The sequence below is a fragment of the Emys orbicularis genome, chromosome 3 (genome assembly GCF_028017835.1).
Source record: "Emys orbicularis isolate rEmyOrb1 chromosome 3, rEmyOrb1.hap1, whole genome shotgun sequence".
NCBI classification, from domain to species: domain Eukaryota; kingdom Metazoa; phylum Chordata; order Testudines; family Emydidae; genus Emys; species Emys orbicularis.
The window spans coordinates 65,414,417-65,437,327 of NC_088685.1; the positions used below are offsets into that span (position 1 = coordinate 65,414,417).

Consider the following 22,911-nt stretch of genomic DNA (forward strand, 5'->3'; position numbering starts at 1 on the left):
TAACACGGCTACCCCTCTGATACTTGGGATTATAAAGTGCATCTCATCCATTTAAAGTCTATGCAGCAAAACAGTCCTTTTGATCCTCAATAGCATTTTCCTTTTAAAGGCTTCAGTGGCTGCTGGCTCATTTAAATTCTTATTACTAAGTTTTATTTTATATATTTATTTTTAAACAGATAAATAGCTAAATAATGTGTGTCTCATGCAGGGCAAACTCAGAAAATGAATCTTTTCCAGTCTATAACAAGTGCCTTGGATAATACCTTGTCCAGAGATCCAACTGCAGGTATGCTATAACTGAAATTGTGTGTCTGTGTACTCTGAAATTAGTCATTTTTAAGATTATTTGAAATGTTTTTTAATGTAGAAATAAACTGATTCAGGTCCCAAATCACTAACAGAATACACCTGTAGGATTAAGAATGTATAAACCGTGTACTGAAAGACTATTTACCACATTGGAACCCAGCCGCAGTTCTTTCTCCTGCAGCAATTGACTGCATCGTTAACATCTAATGTGGGGCAGAGAGCTGCATTGCTTAGCCTGCTTTGTGTATGAGTGATGTTCCAAATACGTCAGGGGAAATTCAGGTCCTAGCAGGTAAACTAGTTAATTCTGAACTTAAAAAAACCCAAACTACTTTAAGTTGAAGAGTATACTTTTAGAACACTTCAGATGTTAGAGGTTCTCCCTTCTCTCTCCCTCCCCCCCCCCCCCCCCAATGCATTTACTTTTGAATTTTCCTGATTGTAAATGTGCATGTTTGCAGTGGTGATCAGAGCCAGATCTCAGCAGTATTTCTGGTTTTTCATTTTGCTGCTCTAAATATTTCTGCACACTTGTAACTTAGATATTGATTAAGCAGCTTTCATATAATTCTGCTGTGTACTAGTACACATTGCTACTTACTGTGTTATCTTTGACTCACCTTTTAGCCAGCTGATTAAAAGCTGTATAGAGTTTCTGTAGTATTTTGCCTCCAAAATAATGTTGACAGAACTATCTTTATAGACCACATATTTGTGATTGAATAGAGGAGAACCATTGTAATTTTGATCTATACTTCTGGCAGTAGATAATTCACAAAGGAAAATAGAGTACTGTAGCCAGATTTTTAGAAAGACTGTTATTGGTCAAAGTTATTCAATTTGTGACTTCATGCTAGGGTAAAGCGCATCAAATCAGGTATTCTAGGAAGCAAGGTGGTCATGGTAGAGTTTAGTAAGGAATGCTTTTCTCCCCTCCCCCTCAACACAATTACACAGCTGTTAAAATCTATTATGGTTTTTTCGTAAAGCATCAGCACCTCAGGTAATGGCTCTATTGGAGGCAGGCTACTGGACTTGATGGTCCTAACTAAGGGTCTCATGTAGTATGAAAAAAATCTGTTAAGTGTTCAAATAAGTCTCTACCTGGATGTGTTCCCTGCCTCTGTATGTATGCTATGATTTGCCTTATTGAATTGCTTAGTTTTGGAAAAGTGAGATGACTCCAGGCACATAAGATTTCTGAAGCATTCTCATGGAATCAGCTCTCTATCTGCGAGCTGACTGTTCCAGTGTATTGGAAAACTGCTTTTTCCATGTATCATCCTGAGTTTTGCACAGGTGGACTCATGCAGAATTCCTTGTAGGATCAAGACTTCAGTTTAGAGCCAATATCTGAGCAATGAATTTCACCTTACTTTGTATGTTCAGTACTTAATCTTGCAGTAGAAGATAAGATCTATCCCTAATATTATTTTGTTGCTTTATATAAGTGGTTGATCCAGTTCCCAATGAAGTGGATGGAAATCTTTCTATCCACCTTCATGAGAAGGTTAGCTGCCCAATCTAACTCCCATGAATCTGTGCATAGCCTGGTTGAATATATTCCATCAATGACTACAAAGGACAGGTCTCCACTGATGTGCTCTAGTAGCAGTATGATAGCACTGATGTTTTCTGTACTAACTGACACAAAACTAGTAGCCATATTAAATGGGAAAGGCTTTGTAAAGACTCTGACCTCAAACATAAAAACAAATACAAACAATAAAACCACAATAGCAACAAACCAAAGCAAGGCAAGCCCCAACCAAAACAAATTAACAAGGAAATCTAGGAAGATAGACTGGAGACTTACCTCAGTCAATAGAGCATGCCATCGTTAATCTGTTCTTGCATCATTATTGCTATTCTGTTTTGTGAATCTGTCTGGTTATTAACTTGTGCAGTGGTGAATTATCCCACATTTATTTAAAAGCTCTAACATAGATACAGAGGGCCAGTTTTTTTTTTTTTTTTTTTTTTACTTCTGTAAAGATGGTTAACGTTGGAGGGAGGGAGGGAATTAATGAGCTCTTCATCCCTTAGGATATGCAAGTATTTGGGGAATATAGCGCTGAATAACTTGGCCAGCAGATGTAAGTCACATCTTGTGATGTATTGCAAAAGGCTGCAGATCCCTCTAGTTTTATATATTTAATATATAAATGTTGTATTTCTCAATGAGAAATCATAAAGTAGCCTTGCCCTAAAAATCCTAAAATTATTTTTTTTAAAAGAGATCAAAGTTCTACAATCAACCAGTTTAAGGGAAAGGACTAGACTGCTTTTAAAATTTGGGTCCATTTGCTGTCTAATGGCTTTTTGGTGGTTTGTATGGTTCCTAGTCCACATTGCAAAGAGCATAATAATGGTGAGTATTTAAGCTGGCAACTTGCACAGTTATTGGACTACCTTCTTTTCCCTAAAGGTGGTACCTCCAAATCAGGATTGTAGCACATGGGTGGGACGTTTGGAGAAACTTGCTATTTCATGGATCAATTAACATTTGTGGTGATCAGTTCAGCATTTTTCAGGAGCATTAAAATCACGTAGAAATGAAATGCGAAATGAAACTAGTTGAAGCTTACTAACTAGTGGATGAGGAGTCCTTACTTATGATGTCATTTTATTTTTGATTAAAAGGAAAGATTGCATCAGATCTTAAACTTTTTAAAATGGAATGTCTAAATTCAGTGGCTGTTTGGTTAGTGTCCTACACTAACCTTCTTGGAATTTTTAAATGACTTTGTAGTAACTCAAGTGCTGTGGTATTACTTAAATATTTTTCTGAAATGTTCCTGAAGTAGTTTCTGAAACAGAATTGTTTACACTTTCTGGCCCAAAATAGAATGTTTATTCTTCCCCTTCCTGTGGCTCTCCTTTTGTTTAATGTACTGTTTTTTAAATGGGTAGTGCTGACCTATGAGAGTGTAGGAGAGGTGGTGGTGGTGGTGGTGGTGGTGGGGAAATCTTGATTGCTAATGCACATACTATATGTTGATTAAAAATACAGTACTTTGGGGTCAAATTAACCGTCCTTTTGGGCATGATGAAACATCTAAAATTCAATGCCTTTCATTTTAACTATAATATTTTATAGTTGCATATATTCAGTAAATTGTTTAGAAACCTATTAAAACTTGTTCTTGCTCAATCATGAATGTTGAAACTTAAGATATTGAATGTAAATGAAAACAGTAAAATTCAGGTGAGGACTGAGCTAACAGTTTATAAATGGTTAGACTAGAATAAATAGGATTATCATTTTCATACTAGATGAGTGTTTGTATTCATAAAATTAAACTATGTATGACTTTTATTTTGCAGTAATATTTGGTGAAGATGTAGCCTTTGGTGGAGTCTTCAGGTGCACTGTTGGGTTGCGAGACAAATATGGTGAGTTAGCTGCTTCTATACAAGCAATGTTAGATTTAAAATCTTTCCTTTTCCCACTATAGCTTATGATCCTAGATGAGTCTTGTGGGGGAAAATCATGTAAATGCATTTGTCTTAGTTTTGATATAGCTGAAGATTTCTGTTTTGAACAGATTTTATGATTTTGTTTATTAATAGGGATTTCCAAATTAGGCATTGAACTTGGCCTCATAAGTTTGTAACTTAAATTTTATTTTCAACTAGGTAGGCTTGCAAAAATTTTTTGTTTTTTTACAAGAATTCCAGGTTGTAGTGTCTCTTAAGATCAGATAAGAAGTATTTATCTTTGACCACAGGTTACTAGTTGTGAGTATTCATACCAACTGAGAAAATGAAGTAACACATTTCTGGATCCTGTGTATAATTGACCAGGAACTGAGTTTAGGCCCTATATTCAATTTGATTTTAACACTCCTCTTCTTCTTCCGCCCCCCCCCCCCAATAAAAAAAGTATACCTCTTTCTCATGTGGTTTAGCTAGCCAGTGTTAGAACCATACTTGAACTGTCTTTAAAACTTGATTCTTTTACTCATTTTTCTGGCCCTGTGTATAAGGAGCCCAAAAATGTTAGTTACCTTGTCCACAAATTAACCAGAACAGTCATTTTTGTAACCTACTAGATATGAAAAGCATTACTTTAGAAACTGTATGGAAAATAAGGTGTTACTTTTACCCCATCACTCAGTTCTTGGATAATCTCATGAAGCTTGGCTTAGTAATGAGGTGAAGATAGGAGGAAGTTTATTTAAAACACTTGGGAATCTTAACTGTTACTTCCTCTTGTGGAATCATTGTTGTGCTGTGTGAGCATCTCTTTAATGGCACATTCTCAAGAATCCTTTTGTCCCATTGTATTTCTGAGTCCAGATTCCTATAACTGATTCTCGCTTTCAGTTGCCTAGGGGAAAGGTTAGAATTCTCCTTGAATTATGCTGGTGTAATTCTGACTTCAGTGGAGTTAGTCCTGATTTGTGTGAGGGAAGAGTCAGGCTCATAGCTCTTTTTAGACTCTGTTCTTCTGGTTAATGGTGTAATTTCTCAGAAAATGCAAAGAAGTACTTTCTGAATTTCTGCTTTACAATTGAAATAGCTCTCTTCTGGTTACCCATTGAATGTATGGTTTTTAACTTAGCTTTTGTGGTTCTAATAAAAAATACTATCAGAGTGTAAAATAATGTCAGTGTTTCATGTACTATATGCTGGGTAATATCTATAGCTACCTGCATGGTGGTTAAGAGTAATAGGGGATAAGATAGTATGCATCAGTGATGGTCTCCCTTGTGTGCTTAAGGCTACACACTGCCCTGCAGCTCAGACTACGGGGTGTGTGAATTACAGCAAGCTCTGAAGTGCTGCGCTGTAATTCCCTTGTGTGGATGCTGTGGGCCAAACAAAAAGATACCTAGTTCACATTATTGACTACTTTAATGCAAACTAGGTATTTTTTCATTTGCCCACACGGTGTCGACATGGGGAGTTACAGTGCAGCGTTCTGGTGTTATGTAATTTACCCCACTGTCGTTCAAACTGGGGGGCAGTGTAGACAAGCCCTAAGCCTGTCTGACTTAACTATGCATATCTTCTTTCTATGCCTCGCCCTCTTTCTTACTGTAAATTCAAATAGGCTACCGGTAGCCTATCTTTTATCTGTAACTTTGTTCATGGTAGGCAAATTTAAAAATCATAGCTACAGAAATCTCTAACACCATAATTTTTTGAATACTAATATCTGCATCAGAATAAGGTCTCTGACATTACATTTGGTTGCTGCGAAAACTAACACAAGATATTTCAACAGGGAAATAAGCAGCAGGAGCAGATGGGTTCTCAAGCAAATATCCTGTTTCTGTGCAAATGTCCCTAGTAGTAAAGGACAAGGGAAAGCAAATACAAGTTGTATTACCAGGAGACTGTTTACGCAGTGTATTGTGTGTGCAAAAAATAAAAAAGGCCTTATTGATATTCTTATCAATGAGAGCCAAAGGGATCTTTTAAATGTTTGCTGTTGAAGATTTTTTCCACTTACCAGCAAAACAGCAATAAGCAAATGTTAACAAATGATCTTGTATCATACCAATGTATTGGTGTAAAATGTGAGGGTGTTTTTATTTTCCCCGACAGGAAAATCCTCCTTTCTTCTTGTGTTTGTTTTTGTTTTGTTTTGTTTAAATTTTTCGTGTGTGTGTGTGTGTGTGTGTGGTTTTTTCCCCCCCCCTGGTATATAATCATCAAGATCACTAGATGGCACTCTGTCTCTGAAAAGTAGTACTCGAAGAGCAAGTTGGTAGTCCCTTTTTATTTAAATGCAGGGAGTAAGATCTAAATAACAATTTATATTCTTGTAGGCAAAATTTTAGTTTATTAATGGCTCACTACTACACAGATGTTACTCAGTATCAAGACTATGGTGCAGAGAAGTTGGGAGAAAGTATTTTAAAATAGAGATTTCTTCCGTCAGTGAATCAAAATTGACTCTGTGCTATGAAAGCCATTTAAACCCCGTGTGTATCTTATGCTTATCTCAGGAAGAGGGTGGCAAGAGAAAAAATAAAATCCTAATTTTAAATCAGGTCAACTCTTAAAATGTCTAGTTGTGAGACTACATATAATTAAATATTTTAGCTTAGAATTTAAATGCACAGAAGTTAGTAAATAGAAGTGTTTTTTCTCACAGCAGCTGTAACTTGTTAGCGCAGGTTTAATTCAGACACTAACTCTTCAGAGTCCCTTTTTGGCAGACCCAACTATGTGTTGGTATTAGCACTTGAACCCACTAACATACCTTTTTTGCCGCTTCTCAACAGTGAAGGTGTTGCTCTGGGACTCCTGAGGTATATGTATGGATGCCCTTATGGGGATAAGAGTAGAAAAGGTCATGCATGCCCTTTTCCCTCTTTGTCCTGCCTCAGGACTTTATGGGCATTGGGTGGCCTATTCTTTCTTTCTCTTTTCATAAACGTGCTTTGGCATGGGAGTCAAATGTATGGCCCACAGCCTGTGTCAGGCCCACCTGGTGTATGTGTCCTGCGTGACATGTTCAGGCTGCAGAATCTCAGCTTAAATAAAATTCTAGCTTTCATGGTTGAGAGCTTCCCAAATGAACTGAGTAAAAGGACAAAATGTTTGCTTTCCTGAGACTGTATATGGCTTGTGACTTTGAGAGGTGTGATCTCCCATGCCCCCTATTAATCTAATCAGAGTTTGAAGTAAATGACACTTTGTCAACATTAACTATTATATTGCTGATAATTTTAGCACGTGGATTGGGGAAAGGAGTGAGAAATCTAGGGGTGGGAGAGGAGGATTATTGTAGGGAAGGAAATGCAGAAGGAAGAAGAAAGGAGAGACCGGAAAGACAGAAATAGACAAGGGAGAGTAGGGGGAGGCAAGAGAAACAAAGAATAGTTGGGTGGGCAAGGGGCTTATTTCCCACTGAATGTGACAATGAAGTAATTAAATGATAATGAAACTTTTAGTTACTAGTAAAGGCCAAATTCTATCCTGTTCTTTGAAATCTTCATGCTGACATTAGCGAGTTTTGCTGTGAATGTAAGGGGATATAGAGTCCTAAGGCTGTGTTCCAGTCAATGGACTGTAATTAAAAGTGGAATTTAGCCTTCTTTACTGAGTAAATTTGACGTGCTGTCCTATAGGAAATCCCCAGCATTTTCCTAGCTAAACAACTGTAGTGGCAGGTTTTAAGTGGCTGCTCCTTTTGTACTGATCAGTTGCTAATAACTCTTAGCTACCGTGCTAGGTTTATGCTGAGCACCTGCAGTTGGCTCATAGAGAACTGCTGGCTGGAGGGTCAAGAGTATTTTCCTGCTCCCACTGTGCGTGTGATGAGTGTTAATTTCCCCTTTGAAGATCCATAACTGCTAGGAAGAAGGATGGCAGTGCTCCATATTACATGGCTCCTGAAGACATTGCTGGGCTGGAACAGTAGCATAGTGTGATACTGTCTTTTTAAAATTAGTCCTGTGTAATCACCAGAGGGCCTCCCATTGTGAGGGGTATCACACATGATGTAGACACACTTGAGGTCTGCATGCTCAGAGTCTGTAGGAGCCATCTTGTTTTGTCTCTGATAAAGATAGTTGTGGTTTAAACTTTATATCCCTGGTCTCAATCTGGTTCCTGAAGTACAGCAGCTGCAGTAGGATCATGAAGAAGACACTCTGACGCCTGACCATGCTAGAATGCATGACAAGAACAACCAAAGTGTCCAACTCTTTCCCACGAGTCCAGTGGGAGGGACATTGGATCACCAGGCTTCCTTTTGTCCATCCCTTCTCGTTGGAGAGACTTTGAACATTCTCAGTCCAGTGTGGTAATCTTCACTGATCCTGGGCTGAAGTTTGCAAAGGTAATAAGAAACAGGATTCTCACTTTTTTTTTTTTTTAATTCTTTGGGGGTGGGGGGAAATTGTATCCTTAAGTTTAATACACTGTGGAGTTCAACTATGTCTCCTAGGGACTTTGACAGTAATTCCATATTCTTTATGAAAATATGCTTATGATATGAATGACATAACTGAGATCTACTTTATGCAAGATGGCTCATGTAAGATCTCATGGGAAAGGTTATGATTTACTGAATGTGATTATCCAATTTGTATGCCTGTATCTTTTCTGTATCTGAAGTTAAGAATATTGACTGTATCTGTATTTCAACTGTGCTACTTTGGATGATGCCGACTGCTAACACTTCAGGTACAATAATGGAAAAGCCAGACAGGGCGGATGGCCCATCAGCAAGGACAATGAACTGCGAAAAGCTTGGCCTTCCTGTGGACGCTCCATACTGCCACTGACTTATGGACACTGGGATCCTACAGAGTCAGGTGGCCTTGTCACCTGATACTAAAACATTACCTAGGATGTCTTGTAACTTTCCACTGTAAGGGAAGGGGTGTCAAATTTGGGAAACCAAAGGATTCCTGTCTTATGTAAACCCTATTTAAGGGTTGGGAGGAAGGCAAATGGGACTCCTCCTCTCCATGTCTTGTCTACTCAAGAAAAAAAACTGAAGGCAGGGGGAGTCCAGACTGAGATGGGGGTCCAGTCTGAAAAGGAATATAACTGGAACTCTGAACCACAGAAACTTTGCAACCTGCCTGCGACAATATCTAGGGTGAGAAGTACTATTTGTAACCAATTTCTTTAGTGAAACTAGCTTAGTTTGTGTTGGATTACTAAGCAAATAAAATCAGCTTTGTTTTGTTGTTATCCCTTTTACCACTTATTTGCCTTTTATAGTTAATAAAATTTGTTTTGTTTATTAAACCCAGTTCCTATAATTTCTAATGGGGTAGGGGGGCAGGGAAGAAGTGTGCACACTTCTCTCCATATTGAGGGAGGGAGCGAATTTAATAATATATCTTTGGGTCTGCACTCCAAGGGAGGTGGATATCTGAGTGCTGGAGCAAGTCCCTGAAGCTGAGTCTTACCAGAGCTGATCTGCAGCTGGGTATGGCCCTCCCTGTGTGTGTTAGAGGAGGTTTTAAGAGCCTGGCTCAGCAAGACAGGTTAAAAGGGGCCCATGCTGGCAGAACAAATAGACTCAGTGGTATCTCAGCACATCAGGTGGCTTCCCAAGGGGTCCAACCTGTCACAGGGACATTCTTAACTGAAATGCAGCCTTAAGGGATTTATTTTGCATTACATAAAAGAAATGTGGCAAAAAATGAACATTTTGTCCATGTTCAATGTGGTCTCGAAAATGAGTGATTAGGTACACATTGCAGTAAGTACATGGTATGTTTGTTTTCCCAGATGGGTGTGTATACAGACTTTCTAATATGTGTCTAATCAGATAAATATAGGCAGCTGTATTTCAAAATATATGCATGGCTGTTTGTGTATTTGGATAATTTGGTTCCGTAAAGCTATATCACTGTAGAAAATGATGCACTATTTTCATTTTGTTATAACTTTACTTCTCAGTCAGTTTTTATCACAGTTGGCAAAGCGTGCAATCTTCATTGACTAACATCATTCCTGGGAGGAGGGATGGTCTAGTGGGTAGCGTACTACACTGGGACGTTGAAGACCTAGATTCAATTTCTGGCTCTGCCACTGTCTTCCTGCATTACTTTAGAAAGAGTGAATGATTTGTCCATACTTTCATTCCCCATCTGTAAATTGGAGATCACAAATTAATCCCTCTCTTGTCTATTTGGATAGTAAGATGTTTGTAGGCACTGTCTTTTACTATGTTTGTACAGTGCTTACCGTTGGGGACCTGAATTACAGTGGAGTTCTTGGGCACTACTATAATATAAACGTTTACAAATTGAAGTCTAAAAATAGCCTCTTTTGAACACAAACATCTGAACAATATCCTTAAATTGTGTATGATGCTTCCTGGGGGCACCCGGGGTAGTGAAGCATCTCACTACACCTGCCCTTAGTGTGCAGAAACTTTGTCTGTCACTGCCCAGATAACACAAGCACTCCCCTCCCAACCTACGACAGAACTGCTGTTCTTCTGCAGGTTAGCAATAGGCAAGCTCCAGGCTCTGAGTCCTTCAAGCGTTGCCCTGGAATGTTCAGCTGCTGTTCTCTGAGATACTCATAAAATTCACAGATCCACTGTTCTCAAAGGAACAGTACACCTTAGCTTACCAGGATCGCTGCTCTGCTTAGCTCATGGCACTTAGATTTGTTTATAGTGAAAACAAGTATAAACTGACCCCTGGTCTACACTGGGGGGGGATTGACCTAAGATACACAACTTCAGCTACAAGAATAGCGTAGCTGAAGTTGACGTATCTTAGGTCGACTTACCTTGTGTCCTCACGGCGCCGGGTCGACTGCCGCCGCTCCCCCGTCGACTCCGCTTCCGCCTTTCGCCCTGGTGGAGTACAGGAATCGATGGCAGATTAGGGATCGATTTATCATGTCTACACTAGATGCGATAAATCAATCCCTGATAAATCGATCACTACCCGCTGATCCGGCGGGTAGTGTAGACGTACCCTTAGACATTCATCTGTCTCAAAGATTATCACACCCAAAATCTTTCCCCCAGTTTATAACAGCCAGGCTCACTGTGACCCTGTGTTAATAAGACAAGCACCCTGGCTGCTGGTCCGCTAGGTGAAGGATACCATATGTCTCCCTGCAGTCTCCTGATATACCTGACTAATTATTTTATCTAAGTCATAAACAAGACTCCCTCGTGCTCTGTGTTCCTTTTCTGGAGATTTTGCGATCTCTTGTTGACTTCAGTCTTGATCAGCTGGTAGCTCTGTATGCAAGTAGGCTTCCCTTGTAAGACCATCATGGTCAGCCAGGGAGACAAGTGTCTTTTGCCTGAACAGAATCTATTTATTACCTTCTGGTGACCTGTCTTAACTTTATATACCTTAAGAACAGAGTTTTCAGTGTAGTTATGTAACTTTTAAAATGACTATATGATGACCAGTGGGCTATGGGCTATCAACAGAGACTTTACATGCTGCCCTTTGGCTAACTATTATACAAACATCAGACCCAGGGGATCCCTATGCACCCCTTATCCCCTCTACCAGTTGTCATCAATGGGTCTTTAGGTCTCAGTATACACCAGCTTTTTGTGATTTCTATTCCATATAAATAGTTAAACTAAGAGCTGAATGGCATGGACCTACCTCTCTGGACATGACATATGAGTAAATAAAACAGGATTTTATTTTACCTAAATTTTACCATACTTAAAAAATCGAGTTTGCTCTTAAACATTTTTGTTTCAGCTGCCCCCATTGTGTTGCCTAATCATAGTGGACAAGTAAATGGAATAGAAGAGCAAATAAATGGTAGGCAGGTATAAGAACCGTGTTGCAGACTTCACTAAAAATGAAATTGCTTTTGTTGACCTGTGGTTTTGAAGCTGAGAAATACTAACTTTGAATTCATACCGGCCAGTATATAGAAAAGTCTTTTCTTCTGGACAGTTTGTCCCAAAAATCTCATTTGTGAAAAACTTATTTCTCTGCATGACCTTCCACAATAGGAAATTTCTGATGAATCTCCATTACACAAACTGACAGTGCTATGAATGTGCATATACCTTTTGTGTTAAAGGATGTAAGACTTGAACCATCAGCATCTTCACAGATAGTTGGCATCTTTATAAATACTGTTTGACAAAGGAAAATTTGGAAATGTCACTAATGAAATTACTAAGCAATAATGCCAGGTTTCAGAGTAGTTTGTTAGTCTCTAAGGTGCCACAAGTACTCCTGTTCTTTAAGCAATAATGCATTTGACCTATTTTTATAGTGATTGAACTTCTTTAGTAGAATATCTTCTCCAAAATATATCATAGGTTTTTAAATTAGATTATTGTAAATGAATTGTTAATTATGGAAGTAATGTTTGAGTACTACCACATTTATCTTTAGTGTGTGTGTGTGTGTGTGTGTGTGTGTGTGTGTGTGTGTGTGTGTAACAATACAATTTATGTATAATCGATCCTTGCTAGTTGCTGGATATTAAAGAAAATGATTAATACACTCCTGAAAGATAATCAGGTTCCCATGCTGCCCTCATCATTGTCTTATGTAGAATAGAAATATGGAATAGAATTCACTCTGGTGCTCAGAATCTTTTTACAAATTACTGAATTTTGCTAGCTAATAAGCCTACACTCGAGTATTTTTGGTAACAAGTTGCTCATAGCTATCTTTTGGACAATTATAATGAGTGCTATGTCACCTCTGAATTGGCATACTTGCGCTTTCACCGTAAAAAGGAGGTTGTAGAAATGACAGGTTCTTGAACAATGTTTTGATACCTTTTCTTGTACCAGGCACTTCATCCTTAGATATATGGTGCACATCATGTCTTTCAGAGGACATAACCATACTGCACTGGTTTGCTTACAGAAAGTTGTTTTTAATCCCTTAGACCAGTGGTTCTCAAAGCTGGTCCACCGCTTGTTCAGGGAAAGGCTCTGGTGGGCTGCGCTGGTTTGTTTACCTGTCATGTCCACAGGTTTGGCCGATCGCGGCCCCACTGGCCGTGGTTTGCTGCTCCAGGCCAATGGGGGCTGCAGGAAGTGGCGCGGGCCAAGGGATGTGCTGGCCGCCCTTCCCGCAGCCCCCATTGGCCTGGAGCGGCGAACCGCGGCCAGTGGGAGCCGCGATCGGCCAAACCTGTGGACATGACAGGTAAACAAACCGGCGCGGCCCGCCAGGGGCTTTCCCTGAACAAGTGGCGGACCAGCTTTGAGAACCACTGCCTTAGACGCCCTCTCATTTCCCATCACATCAAGAAATGGGAAGAAGATAAATACTGTGTTACACTTAAACTGCAACCCACCAGATAACACTCTCTCAAGTGGCTCAGTTTTTAGATCTAACTATCTTTATTTTGTTATTTTCAAAGTTTTTATTGGTTTTCAGGTAAAGCTACAACAAAAACGTGAGAAGAGTTTTTTTCCATGTAGGAAAAATGAAAGAATAAGGAAGACAGGGGGAGCATGCAAGGTATTTCATCAAGTTAAAAGAAAACAATTTATCTCTCATCATTTGTTGTCTCATCATCCCACCTGTTTTAGCTAATGATGGTGAGTGTGGGAGGGACTTCCAATGATAACACCAATCCAGAACAATAGTCTGCCTGAAATTTAAGTTGGGGTTATCTGTTGCAAGTGATATTTTTCAAGGCCATAAAGCTAATTTCTGGAAATCCATTAAAGGAGTTTGAATGGAGTGCACAGTCTTGTCAGTTAAACCTGGCTGGTTGGAAACTACCTGTTCATGGTGCTTTAAAAGGGTGAACATTTCCTGCTCTTTGGGTTGGATTTAAACCTTCCCCAACTTCAGTGCTTTCCATAGGAGTTTCTCCCCTGCTCTTTGACCAAATCAATTAAAGAGAATTTTTCCTCATCACAATAAATTATGTTTACTGCCATCTTCCTTTCATGGTAAGCTTTTAATCTGTAGATATGCAGTGTGTGTACAGCTCCTCTGCCATTGGGCTTCCTTACATTATATGTTACTTCAGGCGTCGGCAACCTTTCAGTAGTGGTGTGCCAAGTCTTCATTTTAATGTTTTTAGAAGGTCTCTTTTTACAAGTCTATAATACAACAATAGTTTAGTTATATATGTAAAGTAAATAAGGTTTTTAAAATGTTTAAGAAGCTTCATTTAAAATTAAATTAAAATACAGAGCCCCCGGACCGGTGGCTAGGACCCGGGCAGTGTGAGTGCCACTGAAAATCAGCTCGCCTGCCGCCTTTGGCACACGTGCCATAGGTTGCCTACCCCGTGTTACTTCATTCACTCTTTTCAATCATCTCTGAAGGTCTTTCTAATAATCCTTTGTTTTTTCCTCACAGGAATCGGCATTTACCCCAGATCACCAATATCAAATGATCTTTCTTTAGTATGCCATTCATACCAAACTTTCTAAGTTTCCTGACTTTTTTCTTAAGGTTCTGTTAGACTAAATCATCATCTTCAGCGTTATCTTCAGCCTGCAGATAGTTGTGAGTCTTAAGTTTCGGCTGGTACTATTTCCTGATTGATCATTTACCTGTCACAAACACTCACTTCCATGCGTTCAGCATTCTTACATTCAAACTTAACAGGTCTGTTTTACATGTTTTTCCCCCCTCTATACATTGCTAAAGAACATTACTACTGGATTTACATAAACATAATCAACATTCCAAGGGATGAGAGAGCCAGTGGCAAGACATCATTGTTTCCCCAAAGTTCTTATCATCCCCTGGTACAGACTTTCTGTCCTGTAACGGTATTCTTATCGGTTACTTGCATACTCAGTTCTTTCCAGGTCTTAAATAATTAGTGCTCTGGCCTTGGGCTGGTTACAGGGATTGCTTCAACAATTTACAGCAGACTCAGGGAAACAGGCAGTGAACAGAGACACAGAGAGGCCTCTAACAGTACTGTGACGTTGTGCAGTCTATGGTTTTAGAAAAATATGGTAATAAGTGAATATAACGTAACTGGGATATGCTTCATGCAAAAGGTCTCTTGTAAGGTATCATTACAAAGCTTATAATCTACGGAGTGTGATCATCCAATTTGTATAAATGTACCACTCTTGTATCTAAAACTAGAATTATAAAATATAATTCTGAGGGCCTATTGTAATTATGTAAAGTGTGGGCCATTAATGATGGTTTGGAATCTTGATGACTCCCATTGTCTGCAGATGGCTGTGTTTACCTGTGAGTCTTCCTGTATATGTGCGTGCTGGCAAGTGGGTAATGAAGTCTTACAGTGACATGTGATCATGTCACCTGAACTGGAATCCATCTTTAACCTGGTGCTTTTCCAGTGAGGGGGGGTGGAAACCCAGAGGGACAAAGGGTTCCCACCTTATGCAAAAGATATATAAAGGGGTGGAAGAGAACAAAGGAGGGAGAGGAGCCATCATGAAGAATCCCCTAGCTATCACCTGAGCTGGAACAAGAGCTGTACCAGGGGAAAGAATTGTGCCCAGGCCTGGAAGGTGTCCAGCCTGAGAAAAAAATCTTACTGAAGCATCTCTGAGGGTGAGATTATCTGTATTCAGTTTGATTAGACATAGATTTGCGCATTTTATTTTATTTTACTTTGTGACTTACTTTGTTCTGTCTGTTACTACTTGGGACCACTTAAATCCTATTTTCTGTATTTAATAAAATCACTTTTTTCTTTATTAATTAACTCAGAGTATGTATTAATACCTGGGGGAGCAAACAACTGTGCATATCTCTCTATCCGTGTTATAGAGGGCGAACAATTTGAGTTTTCCCTGTATAAGCTTTATACAGGGTAAAACAGATTTCTTTGGGTTTAGACCCCATTGGGAGTTGGGCATCTGAGTGCTAAGGACAAGCACACTTTTTTGTGAGCTGTTTTCAGGTAAACTTGCAGCTTTGGGACAAGTGATTCAGACCCTGGGTCTGTGTTGGAGCAGACGGGAGTGTCTGGCTCAGCAAGACGGTGCTGGAGTCCTGAGTTGGCAGGGAAAACAGGAGCAGAGGTAGTCTTTGCACATCAGGTGGCAGCTCCCAAGGGGGTTTCTGTGATCCAACCCGTCACAAGTACATTTGGCTATTCTTCTCTATTCATATTTTCTACAAATCTAACATTATTATATATATATATATATATATATATATATATATATATATATATATATATATATATATATATATATATATATATATATATATATATAACTCATTTATCTTGTCCCAACAGACTATCTGGACCAATTTGCTCCTGTATCTTTCAAGTACAACTACCAGCTTGCAAATCTTACCAGGGTACCTCTTCTTCCCTAGAGAAAAACCTTGCATAAAAAAATCTACCTTTTGCCTGTCCCAGCTGGCACATCGTTCTGAGCTGCAATCCTCTCTTCTCCCAAAGAAGTATCAGCTTGCTGAGCAGTCACAAACTCCTTTTGTGTTTCACGTCAGCCCAGAGCAGCCTCTGGTACAACAGAAAAATTTTCAAGTTCCTCCACAAAAGGCAAGGTACTATCCTCCTCAGACAAAAGACTTGAGGGCATTTCCTCCCCTTCCCAGACTTGCTTGCTGGCCACAGACAAAGAAGGTGAATCAGATCCGCACTTTCCCTGGGACCTGGGTATAACATTAACATGCTTAGACATGGCTAAAAATAAAATGTTATCTATTAAAATATCAGTGGGCAGCAAATTCCAGATGCCAACCACACAATCGCCTGTAAAATCTTCCCACTTAAGGTGCACTTTAGCTTGAAGCACAGTCACAGAAAATTCAGCCAAAGTTAAAATATTTAGACTTTTGCCAGGAAGTCTGCCCTCTTCCCTTACCAAACTTTCTTTAATTAACGTGACTTGTGATGCAGTCTCTGTCCACTCTGTGCATTCAATGCCATTCACTCTTAATAAATTCTTAGTCCTAATATACTTTGAGGTCATTCTCCTCCTCTGCAGTTTCCTCAAGGAAATCAAGGTGGTAGCATTAGCACTCATGGTGGGGGTTGTGGGTGCAGACTGTTGGGTGACCTTAAGTTTTGGACAATTTGGTTTTATATGGCCTGGAGCCACAGGGTGGCAGACTACCTGCTTTCTCTTAAACATTCTGTTAAAACTGATCTCATAACAGTTTCAGATCAGGCACCAACAATACTTGAATTTTCCATACATGCTGTCCTGATTACAGGGCTAGCTGCATTTCTGTCCCCTCTCCGAGTATACCCCCTTAGAAGTCAGACTTCTTGCCTTTACCTCTGAGGCGGAATCACTTGAGTCTCCTGTGACGTGCAGTCTGCATGGTTTTATAAAAACATAAGTGTAACTGGAATATGCTTCATGCAAAAGGTCTCTTGCAAGGTATCATTACAAAGCTTATAATCTACTGAGTGTGATCATCCTATTTGTATAAATGTACCACTCTTGTATCTAAAACTAGAAATATAAAATATAATTCTGAGGGCCTATTGTAATTATGTAAAGTGTGGGCCATTAACGGTGGTTTGGAATCTTGATGACGCCCATTAACCAGGACCATTGTCTGCAGATGTCTGTGTTTTACCTGTGAGTCTTCCTGTATATGTGTGTGCTGGCAAGTGGGTAATGAAGTCTTACAGTGACATGTGATCATGTCACCTGAACTGGAATCCATCTTTAACCTGGTGCTTTTCCAGTGGGGTGGGGCAGGGAACCCAGAGGGACAAAGGGTTCCCGCCTTATGCAAAAGATATATAAAGGGGTGGAACAGAACAAAGTGGAGAGAGGAGCCATCATGAAGAATCCCCTAGCTACCACCTAAGCTGGAACAAGAGCTGTACCAGGGGAAAGAATTGTGCCCAGGCCTGGAAGTTGTCCAGTCTGAGGAAAAAACTTACTGAAGCCTCTCTAAGGGTGAGATTATCTGTATTTAGTTTGATTAGACATAGATTTGCGCATTTTATTTATTTTGCTTGGTGACTTACTTTGTTCTGTCTGTTACTACTTGGAACCACTTAAATCCTATTTTCTGTATTTAATAAAATCACTTTTTACTTAGTAATTAACTCAGAGTATGTATTAATACCTGGGGGAGCAAACAACTGTGCATATCTCTCTATCAGTGTTATAGAGGGCGAACAATTTATGAGTTTACTCTGCATAAGCTTTATACAGGGTAGAACGGATTTATTTAGGTTTAGACCCCATTGGGAGTTGGGCATCTGAGTGCTAAAAACAAGCACACTTCTGTTAGCTGTTTTCAGGTAAACCTGCAGCTTTGGGGCAAGTAATTCAGACCCTGGGTCTATGTTGGAGCAGACGGGAGTGTCTGGCTCAGCAAGACAGGGTGCTGGAGTCCTGAGCTGGCAGGGAAAACAGGAATAGAAGTAGTCTTGGCACATTAGGTGGCAGCTCCCAAGGGGGTTTCTGTGATCCAACTCGTCACATCTCCCACTCTTAGATCAGGTCTGGAGCTACAGTACCTTGTGTATCAACCATGCTTAGCCAGCACGTCTGACTGGTTTGGCACCAGTGGGTCTTTCCTTTGGGAATCTGTGACCAGTGGTGAATATAGTAACCAGACAGCTTTCTTAAACCAAACTATTGTTTAATCTTAACAGGAGGAATAAAGCATTTAGAAAGGATTTTTAAAACAACCAGCCTGCATGCATGTCTGTCTGACCTAAAGACTTGCCATCCACTGATGGAAACCTAGGAAGGCCTAATTCTTCAGACACATCACCAGGTCCTGGGTGGCAGCCTGACTGAGTTTGACAGCAGTTCCCTTGGGTTTTGTCTATACAAATACTTACTTCCCAGCATTCTGCGGTGTGAATCTACCCTACACTAGCCAGCTGTGCACTAAGTGTTTCCGTAAACCCTGCTGGTGCCACACAGATACTTCATGTGCAGCAGACTAGAATGCTGGCATGCTGCAAACTAAGTGTTCATGTACATGAGCCCTTAGAGGGATAGAGTCTATTTTTATCTAGCTAGTGTTCCTTTGTCTTCTCAGTTCTTGGGCATTTTAGCCCTGCTAGCCCAAAACTAGTTTGGTGGGATTAGGAGGAGATCGAACCAGTCAGGGCCAATGGCTCTTCCACTGTCCTGTAACAACCCCCAGTTGTTTGCTGGGAGATGTCTTATTTCAAGTAATTCTTTCACTGCCTTGCGTGTTTCCCAAAAACATTGTTGATTTACCCCTATATAGTTATACAGGAAACATCCCAGTAATCAGGTCACCATACAATATTTATGAAGTATTATAGAGCAGGCACACTTCCACCACGTGTGCTTTAAGCTCTCTCAGTATAGATTACAAATAAAAAGTCTATCTTTGATTCTAAGAATACATATTTTTTTTCATAATGAATGGAATAATGACACATCATGTTTTCCCTTTAGCGCCTCATTGACACCTTTGAAAATCTATTAAGGTGCAGGCTTGTCACAGGATGACAGAAAAGTTGTACCACCACAATTCAAGTTTTTGTCTCTTGCTTTATAAAGGTGTCTCTGCTAGCTAATCAGTAATTATGAATGGAGAACAAAACAAGAAAACAAAGGCTGATGTCTGTAAATTAAGAAAATATTTAATAGAATGCTTAAGAAACTTAAAAAACCCCTCAAACTGGTAAATATAATAATTCCTAAACACATACAGTATTGTTTTACAGGAGTGAAATATTTGCAAACAAGAATATGGAAAAGAATACATGTTTCTGAACAAATCGTGAGAAGAATTTATCAAATTTTTCTTTTTCTAAGGGAATGGAAAGCAGAGACCAAAGTTATGCAAAGTCTATTACTTTATTATTTGAATTGATTTATCTGAGAATTAAGTAATCATGTTCTCTTCCTGTGGAAGGGAGGGGGAAAAAGATGGAAGAACAACTTTACTGTACATGGAAAGGGAGACAGATGCTTGTAATAAATATAGAAGAAAAATGTACATACAGTATCTTGAATAATAAGGGAATGACATTTATGTACCCTCTTAAACAGAACTAGTTCAAAGGTCTATTCAAATCTGTTTTCATGAAATAAGAAATAATGACTGCTTTAAAAGAGGAAAAACCTCTAAACACTGCTAAGGAAATAAAGTTGACATCTTAGCAGTTGCTAAATTATATTTATTCACATTAGAGGTTTCCCAGGAGTGCTGGTCCTGTCCGTGGGCCAAGTGAAGTCCAGACAGATTGTGGAGAATTCAATCTTGATTACACACAGCTGTTGAGGCAAGTGCCTTTTTAATTGTAGACCAGGGGTGGCCAGCCTGAGCCTGAGAAGGAGCCAGAATTTACCAGTGTACGTTGCCAAAGAGACACAGTAATATGTCAGCAGCCCCCCATCAGCTCCTGCCCCCCGCTCCCAGCACCTCCCACCCACCGGCAGCCCTGATGATCAGTGCCTTCCCATCCCTCCCCACACCTCTCAATGAACTGTTTTGTAGCGTGCAGGAGGCTCAGGAGGGGGGAGGAGGAGGAGTGAGGGCACGGCAGGCTCAGTGGAGGGGGCGGGAAGGGATGGAGTGGCGGCAGGGCATGTGGCAGAGCCAGGGGTTAAGCAGTGGGCATCCCCCGGCACATTGGAAAGTTGGCACCTGTAACTCCAGCCCCGGAGTTGGTGCCTATACAAGGAGCCGCATATTAACTTCTGAAGAGCCGCATGTGGCTCCGGTTGGCCACCCTTGGGGTAGACCATGGTGACTAGGTGCTTTAAAGATTAGAACCTGCTAGGCTCCTATTTTTCATTTTGGGACTTAATTCGTGCCTGTGAAAATGAGTAAGGAACCTAATCTGTCAGCAGTAATTTTCAGTGTATTTTTCCAAACAAAAGGAAACAAAAATTTCTTGGTCCTTTGTTATTGGACATAGCATGATAATAGCATGCAGCAGCAATCTATATAGTTAAAGATGCATAAAGGTTTCCATTCAGACACTTCCTCCCATCCCCTGTCTTTTGTTATTCATAATTGCAAAAAAAACTTTTTTTTTTTTAACTGAAATATTCAAGACTTTGATTCTGCCTGAAGGTGACTGTTCCAGAAAGTCTGGTGTGTGTGTGTGTGTGTGTGTTTATGTGTGTTTATGTGTGTGTGTGAGAGAGATTTAATAATGCTTGATAAAGAAGTCTTTGGGAGGGTGGGTGTGGAAAAAGACTTTTTTCCATAAAGTAAAAGTTTTTATTTATTTATTAATTATGAACAGCTTGACAAGTGAAATGACATGGTCTAAAAAGTTGAGATTTGGCATGGAAGTAGCCCATATTGAATAGAAGTACCTCTGAGTTTGATTTGACTGAGTTATTAGCCTCTGAAAAACTCAGACTATGCATGCACAGTTGATTTTTCACATTGTTTGCGGTGCCACTGTTGTAAAGGAACCAATCCAGTTGCCCTGATGTTGACAGGAGTCTTTTCATTGACTTTAATGGGAGTTAGTGCACCCAAACTACATGCTTTTGGCCTAATCTAAGTGACTGGTCTTTCTGCATATTAGAAGTTTTGTAGCAGTGAGGATAGTTAAACATTGGAACAACTTACCAGGGGAGGTTGTGGACTCACCATCACTTGGAGTCTTTAAAAGGAGATTCAATATTTTTCTAAAAGACGTGTTTTAATCCAGTGTCCGGGGAAAATTCTCTGGCCAGTGTGTGCAAAAGGACAATGTAGATAGTCATAATGATCTGTTCTGGCCTTTGGATGTATGACGTGTACTGAAGGTTTACATGGACAGAGGCTGCGAACTGTCAGGAACCCTGGGTCAGTCGCTGCAGCGCTTGTAGGATGCACAGTGATTGGGAAAGGAAAAGGTGGGGGCTGCAGACCGGAGTTCTGCTCTTCTCTACCCTAGGACTTCATGGTAGAGTACATTCCAACCAAATAGTTATAATCGACTTGTCTAAAACTTAGCTGAAGCTTCACTTGTTTAACTTTGCTCCTGAGGTGGGTGAAATGATCCATATTGTACAGTCTGCACACAGCCACTTCTGCAATGGAAGACAGCAGCCTTTAAACTGTGCAGATCTACAGCACACAATGGTTCAGGGCAGAAAATGAAACAGTCCTTTTCCAAGGAAACAACAGTGGAGTTTTAGGTTAAGTAGATTTTAAATACTCCATTTGAGTTTATCCAGGACACTGGGGCTAATAAAAAAAAACTGTTGTATAAAGTGATAGCAATTTAACAACTATAACTGGTCAGGTTTTTGGTTTTAAGTCTCACCTGTAAGGTAGTTTTTCTTGCAGCACAGTACCCTTTAAGTTAAAGCACTGGTTCGGTACTGACTCAGAGGGAAGAAACTCCATGCTACATCACCAACGCAGCTGCTTACAACACTTGGGTCTTCTTTGAAAATCTCAGATTAAAGCAGCACCAAGCCTGATGCTGCTTAGCTTGTGAAAACAGACAAGGTTAGAGCCTCAGGTGATATGACTGCACTGCTGCATAGAGAGGATTTGATGTGTGAATGTCTTGCTTCCAGCATAAAATTCAAAAATAGCAGAGAAAACCATTGTTACTAGTGGTTAAAGACTTAAACATTTATAGGTTTTGTTCTGTTTGTTTTCAGCAAATGGAGAAATAAATAAATAGAAGGAGTGTGTGTGTACAGTCACAACAGTTATGATGCCACGAAAACTTTTCTGTTTTGGGATGACAATGTCATGAGTAAAAGATTCTGTTAAAATGGCTGTGTTATATTCTCCTTTGGGCGGGGGGCAGCATTAATCATTTACGGGTACTGAGGTATAATGTGTTGTCATCCTGTTTTAAAGGTTACAAGGAAATTTCTGTCAGGCTGAGCTTTCTCTGGTCCACGTATAAAAATTGAAGTATATAGTCTGGTGTGGGACCTAGTAGTTGGTTTAAAAAATAATTACATTTAATCAGCTGGTGGTTTTTTTCTATAATATTTTCAAACTCTTGAGGTTTACTTTATTAAATACTTCTTCCAGATGAACCTGTTTACTTGTTTGACATATATACCTAGCCCTGTTTATAAGTGATTGGGGAGGGGGAATTACCAGTTTTCATGCAACTTTATTTATCATATTGTTTCCTTCACTTCTTGGAAAAGGGCACCAACCTGTTCAGATGGCTGAAGCGAGGGCTGTTTATAAAGCTAGGCAGGTTAATTGAAATTGACAGCACCATAATGCCTTCCTCGGAGGCTGACGCACATGGTTTCAGATAATGTAGGGATACTGTTTTCACCTATAG

The 22,911-nt window shown here is 39.8% G+C and overlaps 1 protein-coding gene across 1 annotated transcript in view; it reads left to right on the top strand.

Annotated features, from left to right (window-relative positions):
• The first annotated feature begins 211 nt into the window (after nucleotides 1-211).
• Nucleotides 212-22,911, top strand: part of BCKDHB (branched chain keto acid dehydrogenase E1 subunit beta) — a 258,498-nt gene continuing 235,798 nt past the window's right edge. The window contains exons 1-2 of the mRNA XM_065400997.1: nucleotides 212-289; nucleotides 3,640-3,708. Of these exons, the coding sequence (XP_065257069.1) occupies nucleotides 226-289; nucleotides 3,640-3,708 (133 nt within the window). The 5' untranslated portion in view covers nucleotides 212-225. The remainder of the gene's footprint in view (nucleotides 290-3,639; nucleotides 3,709-22,911) is intronic.